Source organism: Gopherus evgoodei, chromosome 10, assembly GCF_007399415.2.
Source record: "Gopherus evgoodei ecotype Sinaloan lineage chromosome 10, rGopEvg1_v1.p, whole genome shotgun sequence".
Taxonomy (NCBI): domain Eukaryota; kingdom Metazoa; phylum Chordata; order Testudines; family Testudinidae; genus Gopherus; species Gopherus evgoodei.
In genome coordinates, this window is record NC_044331.1 from 62,614,655 (window position 1) to 62,630,769 (window position 16,115).

The window sequence follows — 16,115 nt, forward strand, 5'->3', positions numbered from 1 at the left end:
AGAACAGTAGCTACCTCTGACCTACCTTCAGTGGCCTTTGTGCCTCATCAGCAGCACACTCCAGCCGCCTCTTGGCTGTTTCCAGGGCACGAGTCTCCGTCAGTAGACGCTCTAGCTCATAGGTCAGCTCCGACCTCCAAAAATCGATGTCAGAGAGTCTCTGTCCTAGGCTTCTTCCAGTGCTGTCCTGTGTCTGCTGGGTCAGCTGGTTTTTGTCTTGCATCAGTCGCAAAGAATCAGCATTCATCCGGCCAGCCCAGTGCCGGCAGGACTCCGATCCTTTGTATTGAACCGTGTTTGCCTGGTACCAGTCATGGGGGGAGTAGCGAGCATATAAAGCAGACCGCACTGAGGGCAGTATAGTGGGTGGCCGTAAAGGGGCAGAGATTCGCATACTCCCCTGCTCACCTGAGTTGGTGGGGACTGCAGATACTCTGTAAAACAGGCTGGGTCTCCATGAGTTGAGGTAGCGATAACCTGGCAGGTAGTAAGATTGGTAACTGTCCTGAGTAGTGCTGGTGGAGACTGGCTCAGGGAATAAGTAGCTCTTTTTGGGGCCACAGTAGCTGGCTGTCTGAGTGGTTCCAAGGAACTCCATCCTGCTCCTTACCTCATACACCCACCCTTACTTTATTTGTAACCCAAACACTGCAGCCTGTGTAGCTTCAAAGCCCAAAGAGGAATGGTTGTATCTCCTGGCCAGTGCTGCTTTTATTGCTTTATCCTCTGTGACTCGGCGATGTTGTCATAAAGCCTGCTGAGGACATCATTATCCACAAAGGATCCTTAAGCATGCTCAGGTTGGCTTTATTAAACAAACAAACCAACTGCACTGAGGAAGCAGGTTGCTTTGAAAGACTGCAGAGGATTGTTATTAACTGCATAAGCTCCCAGTGCAGATGTGTGCTCAGGTTCCTGGGAACATCTGGCTCACGCCAGCCATGCTTAAAGGCTTAACACTGCCTTTGGCATAGTCACCCCCAGACAAGTAACTGTATGTTATCTGTACAAATGACTTAGAGAACTGGCTGAGTGTGGATAAAGTAAAACTGAGTAAAAATCTCAGGCTTTGCCTCTGTTTGTGTATTTACATGAGGGTTTTTTTGTAAGGTGGAGAGCACTCTCTCATGCCTCCTTTTAACTGTCTTATTCCCTCTCATTTACAAATATTTACTAAAATCCCATACTGGAAATGCATTTTTCCCATTTCTCCTCTCTATATTTTGTCCTCTGTCTTACATCTTGGTCTTTCTTAAATCCACTGCTTTGAGACCTCCATGAGGCTCATCCTCATACAAGGAATTTTGCAGATAAATCATTTGTTTCAATAGAAATAATATTTCTCTCAAACAATATTCCTTAAATTGCTGCAGATTGGTTTCAAAACTGTAGGTGTTCAATTCTAGACAATGACCCTCTTAGCTTTTTGTCTGCAGCATATGAAACTGTTTAATTTTCTATTTGGGGAAATACACTGAACATGAGCATTAGTTACACTGTGGCACATTCCTCTCTGGGAAAACTAGAGAGACACTGTCAGTTAATTTGGGCTCAAAATTAGGAGAGATGGAGGTTGGGTTTGGGTTTTTTTTTATTTTTAAAGATACTTCTTAATGTAATTTCCCTGCAGTGTTAGGAACACATTCAGCAGCATTGTGTTAGCATGCTAAACCCAGGGAATGAAGCTACATCAACTTCACTGGAAGTTGGATTGGGCTTGTTAAGCAGAGAGAGCCTGATTCTGCAAAAGCTTGTGCATAGAAGTAACTTCACTCCTAGGACTACCCCAATGAACTCCCAGCTACTCATTGGTGTAAAGTTATTCATGTGCATCATTGATTGCAAGATTGCTGTCAGAATCCATCACTGACTTCAATCCCAGCCAAACACTTCAAAGCCTATTCCCGGCCAAGATGCACCCGTGAAGGAGCTCCTAATGTCCCAAGAGAGGGACGGTTCTGTGGCACACTCCTTCCCCAGGGTTCTGTGACACACTCCTTCCCTGGTGTTCCCCAGAGGATAGCCTCTAAATGATCTCTCAGAAGCAGAGAAGATAACCTGGGCCTGCTGTTTACTTTTTGAACTGGGCTAAGGCCCTGTTCAGAAATGTATTTGAGCACATGCCTAACTCATAAAAAGTCCCACTGATTTCAGTGGGACTAATCAGATGTTTGAAGCTAGGCATGTATTTACATATCTTGCTGAACTGGAGTTTAACATGAAGCCAAGTTTTTCATATGGAAGGCAATGCATAAACTTCCCAGATATTTAATTCATCTTTCACTTTGTTTCCACTTCAATCTAGACCTTTGAACGTGCTTGAACATTACCTCCACCCTTTTTATTTTGGTTTTCCATATAAGCAGAACAACTGGCCAGATAATTAAATAGCAATAAATGCAGAAAACATGTAATTATCATATGGCAATAAGCATATTCCTGTTGTGGGTATATCTGAAAGGAAAAAATATAGAAGGGAAGAATGTCTATTGATGATAGTGTAGACACCAAACTCTACTGAAGAAGTTTAATGTTAATATTTTAAGAGGTTTCCTTCTAGTGTGCCTCTTATTAGCAAATCAAGAGCTGTTTAGAAAGCCTGTTTATTTTGATTGAATTGTTTGGGTTTTGATTGAATTGTTTTGTTTTGTTTTTAAGTCAGCAAATGTTAAGTGGAAAATGCTTGTGTTTGGCAGGACATAATTTGCAATGTTATGTTTAATTTTTTTTTCCTATAAAGATCAATTTGACTCTGAGCTGGGAAACCTAAGCTGCCAACATTGACAGATGCATGCTGTTCTCTATATATAGGTTTGGCAGATTTTGATTTTGATTTTTTTATAATTTTGATGGGTATTGAGATTTATTTTCAAGCATTTTTCTGATTTTTACTGATATTAAACTTTCACAGTTGCAGAAAATTATGGGGCGACCAGACAATAATTGACAGGAGATGCTAAAGCTTTAAAACTGTTAAAACACAAATTGTCAACCTTACATGTCAAAGTATATAAAGCAAATATCCTTAAATCAAACTCTTAAGTTCTCAAGCAGCATTTTTCTTATTTTCCTGTATGTAAATTTTGATATCGATGGAACTATTTTTCATTGATTTGAGTGCGTATGGTAAAATCCTTCCAAACTTATCTATATAACACTTTGCCAGGATCAGACCAGCTGGAAATGTTTCCTCTATCCAAAGTGTTAACTGAAATATTCCTAATGTAAAACGAACATATTGTGGAATTGGCCTTTCAGTCTAGCAGCAGTGCAACAGGCTCCGGTGTTGGGTATCTGAGGGCTTGTCTACCCTTACCGACGAGCAGCGATTGATGCATCAGCAGTCGATTTAGTGGGTCTAGTGAAGACCCGCTAAATTGACCGCAGATCTCTCCCCCGTTGATTCCTGTAGTCCACCAGATCGAGAAGAGTAAGGGGAGTCCACAGGAGAGCGTCTCCTGTCGACATCGTGTAGTGTGGACCCCACGGTAAGTAGATCTAAGCTACGTCAATTTGAGTTATGCTATTTGAAGGCATATGAATCCTTTGAGGGAAAAGAATATAAATATCAAGCAAATTAAATTACTGTTGGGGGATTCCTTAATTAATGCTTGAAGAAGCTGGACAAAGTAGCCAAAACTCTGCTCTGTGGGCTTGAGTAGGACTGAGCCAGAGGGGTTTCCAGGCAGCCAAGGCCTTGCCTCGAGGAAATCTGAGACAGACCAGAGGGCTGAGGAGACCAGATCTGGAGAGAAGAAGTTACCCATAGAATGGGTAACCACCTTCCCTGTTTGCCAAGCAGGAACTGTGAGAGGCTAGCACAGGGCCTGTTTGTGTATGTTTGTGAAAGAGAGGCTCACTAAGAGGAATGTATAGCTCTTAATGTATCATTCCTTAATGTCTAACATAGGAGTTATGTGCTTAATGTAACCCTTTACTGCTTGTGTAATTCCTTCTCAAATAAACTACAGTGTATGCAAGTTAATTACTGTGGACTTTTTTCACTGATATGACAGTAATCTGCTCCACTGGAAGCCATTAAAGATCCATTCAGGGGTAGTAGCCCCCTAGTGCCAACACTCAAGTGAAGGAGGAATAATACTGAAAATGGGACTTGCCTAATGAAATTCATTGGAAGGCAACTGTTATCTGCTAGTCAGAGAGGAGAAAAATGTGTTCAGACCTTCTGTGAACAATAGCAATGCCATTTTATTGTCTATACTGAGTAATACATGAGCTCTCATGTATCAAACTTTCTTTTTCAAAGCCAAAAGGTAATAAATGCTATTTAGTGGGCCAGTATAACATGACAGATAATCTATATATATACCCCACCCCTTTATTGGGTAGGCTGGCTCAACTTTCTGAATATGTCACCCACTAATGGCTGGCCTACAGAGTTTAAAAGTTGCACTACTTTTAGCTTTTGGGTTCTCTGCTTTGTATGCAGACACAGTGATGGGGTGAAGTGTGTCAGGATTATAGTAGCACTCACTGTTTTTCGTTTCATTGATTACTTTAGTAAGACTCTTTCTAAACAATGTTTTTTACAGTTTAAAAACAAACGCTACTGACAACTAGTGACAATTCCTATTTAGCTCATCTGCTAGAGACCTATGCTTCCATTCCCTATACTGCATGTGAGTAGTTCAACTGCCAACAGTAGTTCTTCTTGATTTCAGTAGGCTTGCCTGTATGGATAGTTGCCCTTGAATGTTCAGAATGCATCAGTAGGCTAACAAACAATTCCAATATTCAAAGGCTTTTTACCTTTCTTCACTCAAAGTAACTTTGGTAAAGCAGTTTTATTTGTAAATAAATCCATGCATAGATATCACAAAGATAGCATAGGAATTTAGAAAGTAAAGGAAGTTTCACAGTAAACAAAATAATCTCCCAAAGGTAACATGTTACAGTACAATTCAGAAATAAATCAGTGTAAAAGTGGTAATGACAGATTAGTAGCAGACTCTCTCACTACAGATGTGCATTCATGGTTCATCCAGTCCCATTTGGACTAAATGAAGAAACTTTCCCTTGAAATTCCAACACTATCTTCTTAGAACTGGCATGTTTATAGGGTTGCCAAAGACAACCAAATAGAATGCAAGGCATGACCTCCTCAAATTCCTATTTCTCCATTACCAATAATTGGCATGGATATGTCCTGTGCTCTGAAAAGTCCCTTATGGTATCTGACAGTTATTAACTAAATAAACTAAAGTTGAAAATCTTTGAACATCCATAGTGAGGAAATGACTCTTTTAGCACTATACAGTAGTGCTATCCAGATTGGTGAAGTAGGAAGTTTGATCACGTGACACATTACAAACACTAGTTGCCAAAACCCAAAGTGTCAGGCAGGTAAAGGAATTTAGAAATAAGTCTTAGATCATTTTAATTTTTTTGTCTCATCTCCCTGTAAAAGAGATCAGGTTCAGAAGTTACAGTGGGGAGTACAGACGGCCACCATCCTACCAGAGACAGAGTAGGAAGAAATAGAAGCTGATTCTTTACCTTATGCTAAGGGTGTTAATGTATCTATTCTTTCCATATAGTGCTGTACTAATCTGACTGGTAATCTTTGATTAAATAATTATATCTGAGCCTGTTATTTGACAATATCAGATTGTTAATTTCAAACACAGAACAGAAGATATGTATACAGAAGGTGCCCCCTATGTGTGAATGTTGGAAGCACAATCTGGTCCTTCCTATTTAAGAACCTTCAAGATGTTTGACAATATTTACTATTTCTAACTATTTTTAAAACTGATGTCAAGACTTCTGTGGTTGAGATCAGCAATTTCCCTTCTTCCTTTGGATGTGCTTTGGCTAGATGCACTGGCATCAGCTCTCACGCTGATGTGAATGTTCATTTCTCATTTAATCAGCCTTGCTCTGTAAAAATATGAGTGAGCAATTTTTATGTGGCTCGGTATGTACATAGTTTCTCCAACCCTATGATTTTAGGGGTTGGTTTTGGTTTTAAATGAGGTTACTGAAAAGCAAGTGACTGATATGGATAAGGTACAATGTAACATTGTCAAATTGTAGTCACTGCTGCAGCCTGTCTCTTTCACATGCAGCAATTATTTTTTTTGGGTGGGGGTGTTAATGTTTCAGTTTGTTTTATGAGAACTGTCTCCAGGCACCGTTGGGATTGCATTTCCAGATGTCAGTATAAAAATCAGGGACTTGGAAGGAAATAGGTTAAGGGAGACTGAACACCACACATTTTTCCAGCTCATTGGCTAGATTAAAAATCTATCCATATAATAAGAATCCAGAATTGTCACTCTGAAGCCTGTAATATCTGTTGAGGCAGTGTGAAGCGATGGAAATAGCTACAAAAATGGTTGAGAGCTGGTTTATCAGACTATCACCACATTTAATCGTCAGTGGGATCTGTGGTCTGTTACCAGCCAATTTTTTAGTTCTCAGCCATTTATGAACTACACTTGTGTGGCAGAAAGGCTTGCATTTATGCCATGCCAAGAGTTCTAGACCATTGTGATCTCAGAGGTAACTTAACCAATCACCACCCTTCCTATACAGATAACTTTCATGCAACAATTGCATTGGGTGTATGAAGGAGCAGGGCCAGCTCCAGGGTTTTTGCTGCCCCAAGTGGAGGAAGGGAAAAAAAAAACAAAAAAGCCATGATCAGTGGCAGTTCCACCGTGCTGCTTTCTTCTTCAGTGGCAATTTGGCGGTGGGTCCCTCGGTCCCTCTCAGAGCAAAGGACCTGCTGCCAAATTGCCGCCAAAGAGCCAGATATGCTGCCCGCTCCCCTTGGCCACCCCAAGCACCTGCTTTCTGGGCTGGTGCCTGGAGCTGACCCTGTGAGGGAGACTGCACAGATGGTGGATTACTTAGATCAACTGCCACGGTTCTTACAGCACAGGCTTTCAGCTATTAGTTGCCCATAAAGTGTGGCGCTGAAGCAAATAAACCAGCCAACACATTAAAGACAGAAGAAAGAAACACCTGAGAGAAAGCAGGGAATGTTGTTCACCATATGTTTGCTGAATATATAACCTCATGTGCCCTTGAATTGGCTAAAGCTTCTTTTAGGTACTAATGTAATATAGAAATAAAGTAGTCGAAAGTGGAAGAATGATAATGTATACGTATAGCAGGACTAGCTCTTGCCATAGTGGTACTTTAAAGCAGAGAACGGTGTGCCGTTTCCCTTACCCATCACAGTCAGTTTAGAAGAGCTCCTGCACTGGTGACTCATGTATACATCAGTGAATCTACTAACCCTCACATCTTTATTAGCCCCTTGAGCATATGACTGCTGGTAGGTGACTCTCCTCTGAATTTTGGCTTAGATCCCTAACCCAAGCATGAGACTGAAAAAGGGAGGCTGTGCCTTCTGTCAACAGTGTCACCTTCAGTTTGGCCCTGTTGCCTATCTGAGCCTCAAGCCAGCCCTGGCCCCAGAAAGGAACTGACCAGGAAGGAGAGGAAAAGCATGTTAGTAATGTTTCCAGCATTGTCCAGTAATGTCCTATCTTTGACTTTCTGATTTCTTAGCGTGGGGGTAGGCAAACTACGGCCCACGGGACACATCCATGAGAGCTGCAGAGGTGGCACCTGCAGACAGGGTACTGTGCAGAACCACCTGGCCATGCCTCAGAGATAGAGAGGGGACATGCTTCTGGGAGCTTCTTGCGGTAAGCGCCACCCAGAGCCTGCACCCCTGAGAACCCCCCACCCTGAGCCCCAATCCCCTGCCACAGCCCTGATCCCCCTTCTGCCCTCTGAACACATTGGTCCCAGCCTGAAGCACCCTCCTGCACCGCAAACCTCTCATCCCTGGCCCCACCCTAGATCCCACACCCTCAGCCAGAGCCCTCACACCCCTCCCCTGTACCCCAACCCCCTGCCCCAGCCCTGATCCCCCTTCCACCCTCTGAACTCCTCAGTCCAAGCCTGAAGCACCCTCCTGCACCCCAAACCCCTCATCCCCAGTCTCACCCCAGAGCCTTCACACACCCCCGTCCACACCCCAACCTGGAGCTCCCTCTCACATCCTGAACTCCTCATTTCTGGCCCTACCCAAAAGCCCACACCCCCAGCCAGAGCCATCACCCTCTCCCCTACCCCTAATTTCATGAGCATTCATGACCCACCATACAATTTCCATACTCCAGTGTGGCCCTCAGGCCAAAAAGTTTGCCCACCCCTGTCTTAGAGAGTCTTACCAAGAATGGGGGTTTCATCCCGCTCCATCAAAGAGATATTGGTACTCAAAGGGAATCTCTAATTTGGAGGAGATTAACTGGATAACAAATACTTGCTTTTTAAATTGGTGGTGACCATATATCCCATTTTGGCTGAGCCAGTCCTCTTTTTAAGCTCTGTCTTGGACATCCTGACTCTTGCCAAAAAACAACAACAAAAAAACCCCTAAACCTGGCATTTGGGAAGTGCTAGTGGGGGAGGTAGAAAGGGGCAATATGGCAGTACCAGTGTGGGGTTTAATGAAGTTACATGTAGCTCCCTGCCCCCGTGACAGATGTAGTTTCATTATGCCAGAAGATGTAAAAACTGTTCCTCACCTTTTTAATGCCTAATTCTGAAGAAGGAAAATGCTGCGTAACTGACTTCCCTTTTTGTATGAGGAATTCCTGTTATCGTTACTCCTAGTATAAGAGGAATTGCTCGTGTGTTTAAAATTCTTTTGTAAATAAGATATTTGTCATTCCCTCAAAAACTGCAAGCACTGAAACTGTTGGACCTGGTGTTAGGTTGAAGGAAAACACCCCTGAAATCCCCAAAAGATCAAATGACTGCCCCACATGAGTCTCTTACAGATTCAGTATTTTTGTGTGTAGGCACACACAATGTGTAGGACAGCATAGTCCGTATCTAAGTATCTTGTTGGAATAAATACAAATAACTACAGTCCATCTGCTAACTGTCTGTTCTGTCTTTGGTGTACTATCTTCTTCGCCCCTCCCACACAGAAACATGCATCACTGACGAGGGATCCTGGAGGTGAAAGGGAAGCTGCTTGCATCTCTGAAAGGGCATAGTCTGGCTTGACTTGCCACGGGGCACGAGGATGTGTAGGTGGTGAGAGAAGCTTCCATAAAACACATTATCCTGCACACACCTGGGCATGGTGAGGAGCAGGTAAAAGTATCTCAGGCATGAGGTTGTCTTCCCATGTGCCTGTTAGTCTGTTCTGAGGGGTTCTGGGAGTAAGAAGGGGGCTTTATTTTACTCCTATATCGTCTTTCCCACCCCAGAGAAGTGAAAGCTACCAAAATGCATCTTTAAAAAAAAATCTGACATACACAATTTAAAAAAACCTTAACATTTCATTGGTTGTTTCAAGTGCAGTTAAGATCACAAAAATAGCTATAAAAATGGCATGTGCCATTCTTCCCCACAGGGCCGGCTCCAAGCACCAGCGGAGGAAGCATGTGGCTGGGGTGGCACATGCTAAGGGGCAGCATTCTGTCCATTCTTGAGGCAGCACAATCTGGGTGTGTTTTGTTGTTGTTTATTTTTGGCTTCCGCAGTTCAGGCGGCAGTCCCAGCAGCTTTTTTTTTTTTTTTTTTTTTTTTTGCTTGGGGAGGCAAAAATGGTAGAGCTGGCCCTGCTTCCATGATCAGTCAGTTAAGAGTCTTTTGCTGACTTGTAAGCTTAACAGTCAACACACTCAATGTGAACCCTAGTTTCAAGTTATGTGGTGTGCGGCTCTTCTTGGCTTCCTATTTCCTCAGCCACCATAAACAATATATATATTTTTTAAATATGAGCTTAGCCATTTGTGTTGCTGATACGTGAGGTAGTCTAAGGCCATGTCTACATCTAAAATTTTGCAGCGCTGGTTGTTACAGCTGTATTAGTACAGCTGTATAGGGCCAGCGCTGCAGAGTGGCCACACTTACAGCAACCAGCGCTGCAAGTGGTGTTAGATGTGGCCACACTGCAGCGCTGTTGGGCGGCTTCAAGGGGGGTTCCGGGACCGAGAGAGCAAACCGCGGCGTTCCCGGTTTGCTCTCTCGGTCCCGGAACCCCGAGCAAGCAGGTCTCCTTCCCCGCGGTTTGCTGGCTGGCTCCGGGACCGAGAGAGCAAACCGCGGCGTTCCCGGTTTGCTCTCTCGGTCCCGGAACCCCGAGCAAGCAGGTCTCCTTCCCTGCGGTTTGCTGGCTGGCTCCGGGACCGAGAGAGCAAACCGGGAAAGGAAACCAGCTTGATTACCAGAGGCTTCCTCCTTCCACGGAGGTCAAGAAAAGCGCTGGTGAGTGTCTACATTGCATTACCAGCGCTGGATCACCAGCGCTGGATCCTCTACACCCGAGACAAAACGGGAGTACGGCCAGCGCTGCAAACAGGGAGTTGCAGCGCTGGTGATGCCCTGCAGATGTGGACACTCTCAAAGTTGCAGCGCTGTAACTCCCTCACCAGCGCTGCAACTTTCTGATGTAGACAAGCCCTAAGAATGTAGCTGTCTCTTCTAATACTGTCTGGATTCTTCAATACTGATAACAGTAAAAAGTTGTCTTTGTCAGTATGCACAAAGAGAGACATTTTGGGCAACACATAGAGTAACAGGTTCAGTAACAACACCTGCAACATGTGTGCTATGTGCTTAGTACTGATATAATTTTATTTGTATGAACTTTTTTTCTAAAATCTATCTCAATAGGGTTGAAGTTAATGCTATGAAACCAGCTTCTGTTTTTCAGTTAAGAACTTTTCTTTAATTAATAGCTTTTAAATCTTTCCTATGATTGTGAGTTTCCGCGTGCAGTATTACTTCATTCAGAAAGACAAATCTTTCACAATCACTTCATATTGGATCAGTTCTCATTTCCCCTTACCCTGATGTGGCCAAAATGATACCCATATGAAACAGGTTTCTACAGAATATTGTTTAGCATATACAATAATCAATGTTTCAGGCATGTTAAAGAAATTTAAAAAACTAGAAATAAGTGACTTTATTTTGTGACATGCATGGTGATTTGTCTAATGTATAATATGTAACAACTAAGTGAAATATTTTCTTATGCTGCTTGCCTTTTGGCAAGTGAAATCTGTGACTATGTGGACAGTTTGGCCTTCATACTCCTGCATAAGTTAGTTCAGTCTGCACTTTCTCAATGTAAATTAAATTACCTGACATTGCCTCTGTGCAAGTAGAACTAGGGTTGCTGAGGCCTGACAAGGTGAATCTTCATAAGCAACATTATAAATTTGGAACATTGGTAATTTCTCCCCAAGAAAATACACTAAAAGTTATTAGATCTTCTTTTCAACCATACAATGCAGTTGCTTAACATTTTATTTGATTCATATGCTTTCACTATCAGCCATTGACAGTTAACAGTTGCATTCTAATTACATCAGTTTGAAGGTAGTCTGTGCAATAATTTCTGATACTCAAGATGACATGCTTGGGCAGTGCCATCTAGGTTCTAAATCTTTTTATAAATACACCACTCTATTACTGAAACATAAAATACATACACCAGGGATAGGCAACCTATGGCACGCGTGTCGAAGGCGGCACATGAGCTGATTTTCAGTGGCATTCACACTGCCCAGGTCCTGGCCACTGGCCCAGGGGGCTCTGCATTTTAATTGAATTTTAAATGAAGCTTCTTAAACATTTTAAAAACCTTGTTTACTTTACATACAACAATAGTTTAGTTATATATCATAGACTTATAGAAAGAGACCTTCTAAAAATATTAAGATGTATTACTGGCACGCGAAACCTTAAATTAGAATGAATAAATGAGGACTCGGCACACCACTTCTGGAAGGTTGCCGACCCCGACAGACACAAATATAGAAATTGTTTCTATATAATTTATATACCGGTCACCAGAGGGAGCATGACTTACACCCAGGTCCCAGAGCTGACGTTACCATATATAAAGAAGAGCAACAGAACTGTGTGAAGATCATGTTACACTTGTGCCTCTTAAGAGATATGGGTGGAGCTGGGAGGGAGGGGGAATTTGTTAGCTGTAAATGATTAAAACAAAGACAGGGTTTCAAACTTCTGGAAGAATACTACAAATAATTTCGTTATTCAGTGCCTCTTTTAAGGTGGATATATAGCCCTATTGGCTAAACAATATAGCTTTGTAGACAAACAAAGAATAAAATTGGAGGATTAATGCTCAATCTAGAGAGAGGCTCTTAGTGAAATTCTTGGACAGTGAAAGTTAAATGTAATTGCATATGCAACCTGTTTTGGCTCACAAGCTGGCCAACCTGTTATAGAACATTTGTTGTCAGCTATTCTACAGCTCTACATTCATCTGGGCTATGGACTTTGTAACTTCCATCACTTGGTTAAAAGGCAGATATAATGGTGGCATTTGGCATAAGAACTGAGTGTGCTCAACAGCTAAAAAGCTCTGAGAGCTGGTGGATGCTAGCTCCATGCCCAAATGCAACTTAGTGTCCCTTTAAAAAAAGGGGTTTAGAAACTCAAAATACATGTGCTTAGAATGTCTTTCTGGTTGGTTTGTGAGTTTTCCACTGGATTGCAGGGGGCGTGACTTTTTGGAGGAAACTATGGCAGTAGGCTAAGCAGTAAGAATGGCTGTCGTCAACAGTTCCCACTTTACAGGAAGTCAGAGTTGACCATAAAATTGTAAAAAAAATCTGAATTTGATTAGTTTGATCTCTGAACTGTAAAAGATACCAAAAAATTCTCTGAACTTACACAACTGCCACAATTTGTCTCCCTGACTTCATTCCCTGGAGCTCCCTTTGATCCCCTTATTGCGTTGCTATAGCAGAGTCTGAGGTTCTGTGACTAGGAGAGAGGTCAGTGATCATATGTAATTGCACAATATATGTGTGAAATAGTATTATGTAGTGGTTGCCAAATGGAGATTCCATCCTTGTAATTCCAGAGCAGTGAGGCTGACGCTGTTGCAGTAGAGATTGCCTTTCTACAGCATAGGATTTATAATTAAAGCTATGTTTTAGTCATGGGTGTTTTCAGTAAAAGTCATGGACAGGTCACAGGCAGTAAACAAAAATTCACAGCCCATGACCTGTCCGTGACTTTTACTATATACCCTTGACTAAAACTGGGTGGGGGTCTCTGGGGGACAGGGCTTGAGGGGGCTGGAGCAGGCTCCCTACTCGGTTCCTGAGCTCCACATACTGTCTCCACTTCGCCCCAAGCCCTGGTTCTACAGCTCCCATTAGCTGGGAACCACGGCCAATGGGAGCTGCAGGGGCAGTGCCTGTGAGCAGAGGCAGCATGTGGAGCTAGGAGCTGAGGGAGGGGAGTTCCTGTCACCCTTTCATGGATCCCCCCCACCCCCAGGTAAGCACTGCCCCAGCCCTCAGTGCCCCCCCCCTCAAACTCCTGTTGCTGGGGAGGTGGGGGCAGGCGAGACTGCCCCCACAGCAGCCAGTGCGACTCACCATGGGGCTGCCTGAGCTGCTCGGGCAGCTCCAGACCAGGCACACCAGCCTCTGCAGAAGTCACAGAAAGTCACTGAATCCATGACCTCCGTGACAAACATGGAGCCTTATTTATAATTCATGTAAATCCATCATACTAATGTCACTTTATTTGATGTCCTTAATTGTGTACATAATCAGTTTGTGTTTATACTGTGTAGCACCTTCATTCCAAAGGATCTCAGATTGCCTCGGTAGAGTATGTATAAAAGACAGGGTTTTGAATTTGTATGATGAAACCACTAGAACTTTCAGGTAGTTGGGAGCCCCTGAAGCTCTGCTCTTGCAGAGGTGTAAGATCATGCTTCCCACTTGGTATTGCCAAATGTGTTTTCCAAATTCTGTAATAAATAACCCACAAGGCCACGAAGTTGCACCAACTCTTTGTGAAAGAGACGACTTTTGAGCTACACAGAGCACTTTCTTCAGGTCTTGTTTAATCCAAATCCTCTTCGGAGTTTTTTTCTTTTTCTTGTGGGTATGGAACAGTTCCAAATAAACCAGCATATAGTTGGTTTGGGGGCAGGGAAGTGGTTAGAAAGTCGTGATATTGGCATACTGACCCATGAATTTCGCACTCACCTTCTGGTAGATGGTATTATTAGAGTGCTTCAAGAGTCCAGGCTGAATAAATCAGTCAAAGAAAATTAGTCACATTGCCAGATATGCCGTGTGAGGGGCTGCATGTCACTAAGTGGAGTTGCAGTAGTTATTTCTAAAACACAAGACAATGCATGCTATGTTTCTGAGACTAGAATCAGTTCTTAAATATGTAGAAATGTTCTCTTTGAAGTAAAGATGGGTTGATGGCATCTATGTTTGAAAGAAAACTACAATGCTGCGGGAAGATGGGAGACAAGATTGACTTGTCAGGCATGATGAGAAGAAAGCAAGAAATATAATATGATTGCTAGTAGTACTTGCAATTAACTAATTAAATCTTGAGACTTAATGGCTCAGCAATTTTAAAATTATGTGACTTAAAGTGGTTCAAGAAAACAGTTGAGAATATTTTTAAAAACCTAAGAATTTCCCCTGGTGGAATTCTGCATGACTGTGCATGTGCAGAAATCATTCCTCTCCCCCCTACCCCGCAGGAAATAGATTCTGTGGGAGGTGCTGCAATTGCACCTTTTGCCCACTAGAAGCTGCTGTGGTGCCAGTAGAGAGGGCAGCTGGCTCCAGGTGGGAGCAAGGAGCTGTGGAGAGGGAGGGAGCAGTGGCTGCCTTCTCACAGTGCCCTGTCTGCAAGGCCAGGTGAGGGGGTGACGGACAGAGTGGGGCACATGGAGCTGCTGGGAGGTCACCTAGACTAGGGTTCAGAAGGGCTGGAGGTGGAAACAGTGGGGTAGGGGCACAGGGGCTAGTGTGCTGTTAGCCCTGAGCTGGGGCTGAATGGGAGTGGGAGGGCAGGGTAGAGTTGGGGTACAGGGGGACAGAGGGAGGGGGAGGGGCCAGGGCAGATGTGCCTGAATTAATGGGAGAAGCTAGGGGTCAACCAGGGCCTGCTTGGGGGTGGCTCCCCAAATCCCTAAAAGTTCCTCCTCCCCATTATAAAATGATTGGTTTAAATATTCAAAACAATAATTTGGACTGTTTCACAACTGATGTTTTCTGCAATCAGCTGTTCCTAAAAAAAGTGTTTGTTTATTCAAAACCAAGTTTTAATCTTATTGCCACTAGTAACAGAACCTACTTAGAATCTTTACTTTAAAGGTGACTAATCAAATGGAAATACAAACAATGAGTGGCACAGAGAAGGTAGATCAAACTTGTATTTCACCCTGTCTCATATTGCATTCAGTGAAAGTGAAAGGTGAAGAATGCCAAGCTGGTAAAAGGAAATACTTTCCCATGCAACACTCGTTTTGAAGCACATTGCCACAAGACATTCAAGCCAAGAGCTGAACAAGGTTCAAAAAAGAGCAGGGCACTTACGGGATAACAAGAATATTCATAGTTGTTCTATCCCATCCAAAATAAAGTGCATCTGTCTGGGAAGGGATATAAACCCTTCAAGACACAAACAAATCTTTAACTACTGGAGGTTAGGAGGAAACTTTCCCTGGGGCCAGGTTACCTTGCAGTAGGCAATTATGGCATTTCTTGTGCCTTTCTCGGAAGCAGCTGGTACTTACTGGCCAATAATGGAGGTGAAATACTGGAATAGATTGACTGCTGATCAGGTCCAGTGTGCCAGTTTTTACATTCCTGTTAAAGGAGGGACAAAAATCTACTAAAATGGTCATTCATATTGAAATGAATGAGAAGACTTAAATTTGATTTAGGGATTTAATATGAAACAACATTTAGCAGCTGACAAATAATAGATTTTGATTATGCTAATTCCCATACAGGAAACTTCCACAATATTTATTTATTGGGCTTTTTTGCATTACTAACCTAGAAACTGATTTCTCATGTAAAATCTCAAAATCTTAGTTTTTGTAAGGATATCTTAAAAACTACATTAAGGTAGTGTCATAACTAGAAGCAAGTACATGGTTAAAGCTGCCGTGGTGTCTTAAAGTTAGCAAAGAGATGCTCTCCTGTTTTATTTTTCACTTTCAGCAGCATGGCAAAGACCCAGAGTAGGTTTGTGTTTCAGAGCTAACAGTCATCTCATGGGGATGATAATCAGCAAAAGAA

At 42.8% G+C, this 16,115-nt stretch overlaps 1 protein-coding gene across 1 annotated transcript in view; it reads right to left on the reverse strand.

Moving 5' to 3' along the window:
- Positions 1–598, reverse strand: part of TEKT5 (tektin 5) — a 55,832-nt gene extending 55,234 nt beyond the window's left edge. The window contains exon 1 of the mRNA XM_030579089.1: positions 26–598. Coding sequence (XP_030434949.1) covers positions 26–598 — 573 coding nt within the window. The remainder of the gene's footprint in view (positions 1–25) is intronic.
- Positions 599–16,115: the final 15,517 nt, after the last annotated feature.